We start from the raw sequence: 10,558 nt of genomic DNA, 5'->3' as shown, positions 1-10,558 counted from the left end.
ATAATTATGCATAATTAATATTCCATACTTCGTCAATAATTATGACTAGGAGTATTAATAAAAAACTAATAAGAAACTTCTAATCCTTAATAATAGGTAATAAGTGAGTATGAAGATATCTTCGTTACCTACGTTCAAGTAAAGATGTTAAAGAAGTCAGCGCTGACATCTAGTGCATATAGCACAAAGTTGAATGGAGCATCAAATTTTATAGGATAGAATAAATTTATAAAAGATATGAAATTAAGAGTATTGCGCTTATATAAAGTTCGCAAATTTTATATGTCGATAGTTAACGTTATCAAAAACGTTTATGTTAATAGTTAATTATCGAATTCATAAGAAATAATAAAAATAAATGAATAAATAAGAACATTTGTTCAAATATTTTAATATATTAAAAAATATAAATATATCTGCTATTTTATTTATTTTTTCAACTTAGATTATCACGTACAAAGTAATTTTCACGTGAAGAGTAACATTAATCGATAGATGTAAATTTTCCATCTTTCTTTAAAAGAAGATCAAGGAGAATATGAAGGTATAGATCGTCTCTTTTGGGAAATTTATTGTAAATTTAATGTGTTTCTGAGTAATCTAAGATTTCTATAAAATATTTTTAATAATAATCCATTGAAATAAGATAACTTTGAACTAAAAGAGACAAAACCATAAGCAATAATCGATATTTAGGTAAAGAATAAATCGGATTAAATGAAATGAGTCTTGTTCCATAACAAATACTTGATAAAATTTATTCATTTCGCGTATCATTTGGTCCGATCAAAATCGCACCGTTCGATACATGCATTTCGTTCTTTCATCATATTTCCTCATACGCAAGCGCATGATTTGATTTTAATTTGTATGCGTATGCCTGTGAGTGTGCTCTATACGTTAGAAAATATGTATGTTAATACTTACGTAAAACCTGCACATAAGACATTTATCTTGAAAAAAGTAGGTCTTCGCGTCAAACTCTTAATATGAGAATGCGCTTGTTTAAGGCACTATATGCCAGGAATATGATTTAGCATGTATGAGCATCGAAGGCGATTTGAATAGAATATACATATATAAAACAGGAAAAAAATAAATGAAATTAATCAACGGCACCTTACAATTAATATTTCACCTATCTATTACAAAAAGAACGTGATCGTTTTCGATCAAAGTGAAGTACAAAGTACGTGATCCTGCACAGAAAGATGATTTTAACTTAAAATACGAAACGTATATTATCTTAAAAATAATTGGACGGCGGTTTAATCCTTAGGTTTAATCGATCCAATCGACCAAACTTGATTAAAAAACAAGACTTCGCCTGCTTGTTACAATATCGTTTTATAAAAATCTCAAAAAGAAATCATCGCAAAATATTCTTAGTTACAAGACTAAAAATATCGCGTATCTACAAAACGGTATAAATTCGAATAAATGCTTTGATAATGGCGAAATGATCTCGTTTATAAACTTACAAAAAAATTAACATAAATTCTACGATTGTACTTCCTAAAACGGCATGAAACGTTCCAGCACGAAGTTGAGAAAATTATATCGATACTTTTCGAAACACGAAACTGATTTGAATACCGAACGTTTTTTTATGGCTGATTTAAAATTATTTTATGTGAATATTTAATATTACACCTAATGGTTTTTCCAATTACTTACGATATAGCAACATACTCATATGCGCATCTTATCAGAGCTATAATGTATCAATACGTTGCTAATCATAAGAGACATAAAAGTTTTGTTACTTATAGACGAATTTATAGAACATGGCCTATTTTCAGACGTTATACTTAATATTCCCATAAATAATTCTAACAAAATTAATAAATAAATGCAACCGATTAATAATAATCTTTTATGTTAATGACGAAATCATAATTATTCTTCTGTCATTGGAAATTCTTTCAAATAAGTAAACGTCATTTTGAAATTTCAGATTCCACGTGTCGATTCTTATCAGATATGGCGATTGAACGAATCGATCCGATGATCGATAGCGAATATCGTTCAAGCGTTATTTTAATCGTCTTCGCTTGATTTTCTCCTACTAAGTAGTCTATTGAAATTCACGGTTTTCAACCGTATAGTCGGCAGTAATTATTAGTTCGCTCGTTCTCACTCGTAACTGTTAATCCGAAACTCGTGAGAATCTTTTCTGAAAGACGAAAACTTCGTTTACGTCACGATTCATACTTTCAATTAATATATCCAATTGACTGGAACCCATTGATGTTCAGTGGCCAAAGCGTCTAAAGCTGCGATCACTTGTCTAAAGGTTTGATCGAAATCTTCGTTGACGATCACGAGATCGATGTATTTTTCGTAGGCCCTCTGTAAAGCCGCTGATTCCTCCAGAGTCGATTTTAAATCGTCTTCCTGTGATCATCGAATATATTATTAATATTATTGCGTATCGCAGCACCGTAGAAAACAAAAATTTGTTCAAAATATTTATCAACTACTATAAATGTAATACGATTGAAGATAACGATGATGCATCATGCAACACAAACCTCATATAAAGATGCAAGAGATTCTAGTGTTCTGGCCCTCCTCGAGCTGTACCTTATCGAACTCTGCCGGTCAAACTATTAAGCGAACATCAAATACATGTAAGGGATTAAATCAAATAGGATGATCAAGCTTAACATATAGTTGCTAAAATTGTTTAAATTAAAAAGAAAAGGAGATCGACGACTCTACAATAAAACAAATGCGATTATTTCTATGTGAAATACGATTAAATACTTTGGAAGAATCTTGCTTCGGAATTGCACAGATACGTCTAATATGCAAATGAGAGACGCTAATGATATCGATAATTAACTTAGACTTTTGATTATTTTTTTTTTCTAAACTGCTACAGTGATATCATTTTCAATGTTAAACGCGTTGATAAAATTTACATGCAAGAAAAATAAACGTCGTTGTATGAATCATGCAATTGTATAATTAATGTTTCTAAAGTTATGTATACGAGGATTCATAGCAATGAAATATTTTACGAACACGTATCTTATTTTAAATCGGAAAATCATAATTATCATTTTGCAACATTTATAAAATGCAACGTCATCATCTATAGGAATAGACTACAATTCTACGACAAGGATAAAAATAAGAATGATAATTTCAAAATGACTAGATAAATAATTCGATCTAATAAATATTCTTCTTAGCTTATAAAATGTCAACTTTCGTTTAATTATATTCTTTACGAATTAAAAATATTGCTCGGCTCGTATAGATACCGTCAGATTTCGACTGCTAGCTCCTGTAGACCTTCCAAGATCGTACAAGCTTTTTAATTGCTCCATTCCTGGTGCTGCTATGAAGATAACATAAGGCATAAATTCTGTACTATTATGAAGGATCTTCAATGCTGCAGGGCTACAATCCAGGACACACATCTTTCCCGCTCTTATCAATTCTCGAACGGAGTCTAATTTTGTTCCGTACAAGTGACCACCATGTTCGCCATATTCCAAATACCGATGTTCTCTGATATCTCTTTCCATACTTTCTCTATCAGTAAACCAATAACTTTTTCCATCTTCTTCGAGAACCCTGGGAGGTCGGGAGGTATCTAAAAATATCAAAATAATTAATATTTGAAATAATAATAATTTTTTATAAATTAATATAAATTAATAAAAAATTTTCATAATTTAAAATAATTATCGTTTGAATTATTGTTAGTTTATCCGTTAAGTGTACGCAATATCATTTTGAGAAGATTTTAACGATAAAATCAATATCAATTAACTTTATCGTTTCCAATAACTCTACAAATTTCAAACAAATTACAAATAAAAATTGATATATTTCATTCATGCATCTTTATAGATCTCACTTATAATAATCATAACGATAAATGATAGATCTTCAAATTCTTACATGGTACGATCGTGCCAAATTTCTCTCGATCACTGTTTATTAGCCTGTTCTTCAACGTTCGTCTACCAACACCACGTGGCCCAACCAAAGCCAAAGTCTTACGTCTAAAAGGTGGCATCCTAGCAACTTCCTCATAAAGAAGTAATTCAGCACCGTCGAATTCCCCGTTAGATTTCGACTGATACATCTTCCTCTTCTTTTTCTTAGAGATTCTCGTCCCACAAATGCTTATTTTGTGAACGAAATCTGCCTCAGGCGGAACGAAAGCCTTCCTCCGTTCTTCCAATTCCAAGGACGGTATAAGACCTGCTGAACTCAGCCCGTCACCTTCGACTCTTCGTGCCTGCCACCAATTTGGATCGGCTTGGTCAACTATTTGAAGGACGTGACCTTTGTTAAAACGTAAACCAATCTCTTTACACGGTAAAAGAGTATCCTCTGACGGGTCGTAATCGAACAGAGCTCTCATGTAACACTGCAAAAACAAAGTTGGTTATTAATTGCATTGTATTTATTATACGATCATTCGTTTTATTATTAATAATTATTATTAATTTCCAAGAACTCTAATAATTCTGAATGTTAACAAAAAAGATTTGTTTCTTTCGACATGCCGTCGAAGTAATTCAAACCAAAACGATCCAATGATTATGGAAGTATTCCTGTTTGTCAGAACTATGGATAATTATTCCAATTACAGAAACTACCGATAATTATCGCATAGATTATTTCCATTTCGATTGGAACTAAAGATATTACGTCGTCGAGTGAACGTAAAAGAAAAAATGTATAATGTCTAAAGTTGTAGTTGTTGAGCCGATCAGCAGAGCGGAACAAATAACGTCATGCAATATGTTCGCTTACCGTGGACTTGAGCGGTCTACTGCCGTCATTAGCTATTCCAGGGGCCAATTTTAAAAAGAGATTCTCTTTAGCCTCGTGTATAGCCTGTTGCAATTCATCGGGATTGTGAACAGTCTTCCCGTTCACTTCCAAGATCACCTCGCCTATTCTTAAAAGTCTTTGTCTTGCTGCTGTGCTACCACCAAGGATCCTGGCTATTATCAAGTTGCCAGACTCGTCAACTTGCACTGTCAGACCCTGAAAGAATATCAAACTTTTAGTCGACTGTTTCGTTGAAATTATTTATCGAAGTTAAAACCAAATCGTTCGGGTTGAAATTCATTAATGAAACAAACATGGAATTCTAAACGTTTCATCGAAAATCTGATCTTTGCAATGTACATTTAAATCGCGGACGAAAGCTGTCTCTGAAAAATTAATACTTAAGAGAATTTTCTCCTTCTCGCATATTTCAAGTTCCTTACTGTTTTCGGTAACGAAATGCCAGATACAAGAGAGAATTAGAAAATCGAATTGCTGCTGGCCACATGGCACGAGATCGAAGCGAGAATAATAAACGTTTTCACTTATTTATGAACTGCATGTGGCATTTCCGTCTTTCCTTTTGACTCTAATTCTGAGAGAAAGAGAGAGAGGGAGAGAGAGACAGAGAAAGACCCGTCTGGCAAAGATTTTCAAAGTTTCTCTTCCCATTTTCGAGAAAGAAAAAAATAAAAAGAGAGAGGAGAGAAAGAGAAAGAGAGAAAGAGATACATTGATGCTTGTTTCAAGGAAAGAGTAATTAAATTTGGATTCTAAGCTCTATTTTGAGAACTCCATAAAAAATCACATCTATGTCTACATACTTGTATAGGAATCTCAAAAATTAGTGTAATTTTTCTTTATAAAACACCTAGATAAATCACTAATAAATTTTACATTAATTTTGTTTCATTCTTAGATAGATTTATTAAAATACATTTTCTCCAATCCTATGGAATGTTCATAATATGAATCGTTATTTTCGAAAGTGCCGTAAAAGTCTGTTTTTATATTGACTTTAATATCGATTAATAAAAATAAAATATCGATCTCTAGCTAAAATCAAATGAAGAATTTAAAAAAAAGAATTAAACAAATTGAAGAAATAAAATTTTGTTGAAAAAATTCGAATTACGTCCTTTTTCGAAAAATAACGGTTTATGTTATATGATGGTCTAAGAAATATTAATTATTTACCAATGGTTCGTCCGGTTGTCTTGTAAGTCCAACGACTCTCATGACTTCCGTCCTCTCGTCGGAAGGCATAACTAAAGATGGAATCGTTTCTGAAATCGGTGAAGCTTCCCTACGTTCCACGACAGCGTCGTGAGTCTCTAAGAGCGCCTTCAAGTGGGAGTTTCTCAACAGAGCTACCAATTCACGGCCGTTCTCGTTTCTATAGGACTGAAGCTCGTGGCAGACTTCGTCGACGATGTCACAAACAGAAGAACATACCGGTTCTACAGGGACCGGCGCGTCTTCGAGACGTTCCTGGACCTGAAAGTTAGTCAGAAGTCAGACCAAGATCCATTGAAAACAGGTTTTCGTTCGTAGCTTATACTCCAGCTTTAGTCACGGAGACAAGAGAGTCTTGGATCTGAAGAACTCTCGATATCGATTGTGCTTAAGTAACTAACCCTTCAACTATTAAGTATTTAGAATTTTCTAGTTCCTTGATAATCCTAAAAAAAGATTATAACGTTTTTATCAGTGATTATCGGTCACCGTGATAATTTTTATTTAAAAATAAAATATATATATATATATATGTACATATATATGTAAAATAATTCATCTTCATTGATTCAACATTATAATAGTTGTTTTAATCTCTAAAGTAGTTTTGAATACGAACTACTTTTCCAATATTAAGATAGTCCCGTGAGACTCATCTAGTCACTCTTACCGGTTGTGAAAGTTAGAACGGGTTTCCAAAGCCATTACGGTACGGCGAGATGCCATAGTTATCGTTTGCTTTTCTATTTTCATGAGAATAAGAGAACTCTAGTAATGATCATCGCGCAGCTGTATCAACGAATTTTTGTTTAATGACCTCACGTTATAGATAAAATGGCCTTTAGATAAAAGTCATTTATTATTCCCTATCTTCGAAATGTTGATAATACAAGCACATTTTTCACTCGATACATCTAATTAATAGAGAAAAAGAGAAATATTCATAATTTAAAAATCCTTAGAAAAAGAACGTATCGAAGAAGAACAAGGAAGGTGATGTCAATGAGGATTAATTGTATTAGACTTATTAAACTCTAGAGTCAATGTCTATGGTCAGGACCTGACTCGTGTCTAGAGTCAATAGAGAGTCACAATAATTATGGATTAATTACGAAAGTGGGTCATTCTCATCGCGCTTCGAAGCCACCTTCAAGAGGTAATTCAGCGAGAACAATGCTTTATAGCTAATGAATATTTCCTAAGGAATAAATTTATCTGAAATGGCTTTTGATTTATTTAACTAGAATTAAACGATTTGAAATCAATCAAATATCGAATATGACAAGACTTTTCTAATCGGAAAGCTATTAAAAATATATAATCGTTTTTAATTAGAAAGTTATTAAAAATATATTCGAGACAAAGGGTCGTACGTATTGACGCAAAAGAAATTAAACGATATTTACACGACTTACAATTAAATTTGAAAGAGAAATCGATTTATCCAGAGAGACGGAGAAAGAAAGAGAGAAAGAGAATAAGACAGACAGAGAAACGAGTTTGCATTAAAGCACGCTGAGAATATATTCACGATTAGTTTTGGAACTTGATATCCTATTGTTTGTAAACAATTATTTGTTTATTCTACATAATCGATTTAACACAGGGTCGATTTTAAAACGTATGTACGTCTGCTATATTTCGCACAACAGATTTTGCGAGTATATTAAACATGTACTCGGAGATCCGATGATGACGATGACTCACCATTGAATCACGTTTATTCGCAATATATGTATATATGTATGTACGTATGTAAGTAAGTACATACTACGTACGATTGTACTGTACTGTAATATGAATGCCACGATCGACTAGACGTTGCGGTCATTTTTCTTAATCACGTTCTTTCACCATCGTACATTATGTATTCTACAAGAGTTATTATTCTTTGTCTCGTTATCAATAGGTTCTTAGTTTAAGAAAGATAAACGGTGTCTAAAGATTTCAAAATCACTAAATACGTGTTACCGGTCGTTCATTAGAAATTTGGCCCACGGAAATCGAGGTTTGAGGTTCTCGACATAAATCAAATTGTGGTGCACGGAATTCATCGACACGATTTATTCGTGGTTGCAAAATAAACGTTAATGTCGTTCCAACGCTTTGTCAGACGATCGAAGTAAACCGAATATGCAAGTATTCGAAGAAACGGTATGCGAGACATATGCGAGACATATGTTTGCTGGATTTGCCAATTTTAACGAGATCAAATTTATCATTGAACTTGATTTATCGAGGATCATTGTAATTTCTTTTTAAAAATAATTTCATAGAATTTGTAATTTATAATTTCATAGAATTCATAGTGTCTCTATAGCTCGATCGATTTATTAAATTCGTATCTTTCGCGTTTAAACATATATATACATACATATATATATATATATATATATATATATATATATATAAAAATAGAAATACTATTCAATCGAACTTTAGAACGTCTCTCTATCCTTCTCTTATTCCCGTACATTGCCTTTCACCATCCTTCTTTCGTTGTTTCCGAATCATTTGAAAATCCTCCTACACAATGTTAAACGTTCAGTAAAAGCACGTTCTAACATTTTGACTAAACATCGTGCTCGACACAATGTATATCACGTGTTTCTTGGATTGGTAAACTTTTCACTCGCGATATTCGTTTGATCGTAATCCACTAGATACAACTTTCATTCTATTCCCTGTTTACCAGCCATTATTGCACGTAGCCACGGAAATGATCTCACGATACGTATATACATACATCTTCGTATTTACTGTAATATACTTTACCGTGCACGATATATCATATACGATATTTCTCTTGTAATTTCGCTCGAATGATTCTTCTCTTTACCTCTTATATCCAACGAATCAACAATGATCGCTTCTAATGTACCGACGCGCTCACCTGAGAAAAACGAAACGACTACTGCGGATATCCTGGGAAGTTTCTTTAACGTTGGGTCTTCGTTCAACTGGACGTAGTTGGTTGAAACGAGTCAGTGGCCTCGATGAAGAGCAACGTACAACGTTGATATTGATCGACGTCGTTTTTGTAGATAGGACGAGTTAACGTTCACGTTATAGAGTATATACTATATAGAGTACACTGTTTTAACACCAGGACAAAGGTCTCCTTTTCGTTTCGAGGACAAAAGGGTTTCGTACGAGAAAAGAGAAACGAGAAAGAGGAAGGAAGGAAGCAAGGAAAGAAAGAAAGAAAGAATGAAAGAAAAGAATGTCTTGTAAAAGAGGTGTACGCTGAGGTAGCAGCGTCTGAAAACTGCCGCGCCTACTACTGACGTTTTTCCCCTCCGCGTAGGCAGCCCGTTCAGTACGTTCGACTTTCTGAAACAGGTGGGGGCCCTTCTTCTTCTCCTGCTTTGCCACGACTCTCTGGCATGCGACGCACCGCTACGTTCGCATACGACATGGACAACAGGGACGTATAAAATATTCTCCAGTGCCATGAGATGGTTTACGAATTTTTCTTTCTTTTTTTTCTTTTTCTTTTTCTTCTTCTTTTTCTTTTTCTTTTTCTTTCTATTTCTTTTTCCTCTGTTTCCTTTCTTCTTTCTTTCGCTCAAGAGAAAATTTTAAATGATCTTCTTCAATTTTTTATGTTCTTTTCTTGATTTTCTTTTTTGCAGTAATCACGGCAAACTAATTACGTTGCCATTGATATCGTTCGTTTAGAGAGAACGATATCGACGAGATTGAACAACAGGTAGTCGCACGAGTAAAACTTTAATTTTGTTTATATAGTGCGATTTTTTTTTGTTCTTTTTTATTTTTTATTATCAAAGTTCGTGAAAATTTATATCATTCTAAGTGAAAACAGGATTACGTGTGCAGATTTTTCAGATGACAGAGAGGAGGGGAGAGAAAGTCAATCATTTTGATCAAATTAGTTTTCAAGCGACGATAGGAAAATATTTGTGAAATTTAATGATATCTATAAGCGTGAGGACACGGTTTTCTATTTTTTAATATTTCTTTCAAAAATCGTAAATTTGATTCAATTCTTATTGTTTGAGAAGATGTTGACCTATGGCACTATGACAGAGTAGTTACGTTCCTGTTACAAATACAATCGAGGAAGGAAGTTACATACGCGCACGTTCTCCCCATAGCTCTCCATCGGTGATTGCAAAAGCCGGCTCTTCGCTTGAAATTACATCGTCTTGTATACACATCTACTCTTTTACATGTGTGTATGAAAGAGAAAGAAAGAGAATATGTACACGTGTGTCTCTCTCTCTCTCTTTCTCTTTCTCCCTCTGTTTTTTTCTTTCTCTCTCTTTCTCCCTTTTTCTCCCTCTTTCTGTCTTTCTCTATCTATCTATCTGTCTTTCATGAGAAGTGCGCATGTCATGTTCTCTTTAAATTTGTGCGCGCGCGAGCAAACTAACGCCTACGCCACGCGGAATAGGCGCCTAAGACGATCGGGTCAATCAACGAAGTTGACGGGGTCAGATCCCATTACGCGGATATGACCGAGGATGAGCAACGCGATTTTTTATCTACAACTTTA

General features: G+C 33.6%; 1 protein-coding gene across 7 annotated transcripts in view; it reads right to left on the bottom strand.

Moving 5' to 3' along the window:
* Window positions 1-732: 732 nt before the first annotated feature.
* The window catches only part of LOC122628124 (protein PALS2), a 19,159-nt gene continuing 9,333 nt past the window's right edge, over window positions 733-10,558 (bottom strand). For 3 of the 7 annotated variants that reach the window (XM_043810017.1, XM_043810023.1, XM_043810018.1), the window contains 6 exons: window positions 6,001-6,300; window positions 4,783-5,019; window positions 3,919-4,393; window positions 3,273-3,607; window positions 2,535-2,609; window positions 733-2,397 (listed from right to left, as the gene is read on the bottom strand). In XM_043810017.1, the coding sequence (XP_043665952.1) occupies window positions 2,221-2,397; window positions 2,535-2,609; window positions 3,273-3,607; window positions 3,919-4,393; window positions 4,783-5,019; window positions 6,001-6,300 (1,599 nt within the window). In that variant the 3' untranslated portion in view covers window positions 733-2,220. The other 4 variants (XM_043810022.1, XM_043810021.1, XM_043810020.1 and 1 more) reach the window with 4 other exon arrangements.

This window comes from Vespula pensylvanica, chromosome 3, assembly GCF_014466175.1.
Source record: "Vespula pensylvanica isolate Volc-1 chromosome 3, ASM1446617v1, whole genome shotgun sequence".
In the NCBI taxonomy this organism is placed as follows: domain Eukaryota; kingdom Metazoa; phylum Arthropoda; class Insecta; order Hymenoptera; family Vespidae; genus Vespula; species Vespula pensylvanica.
The sequence above is the reverse complement of the archived record's forward strand: the minus strand, read 5'-3'. Positions and strand labels throughout refer to the sequence as shown.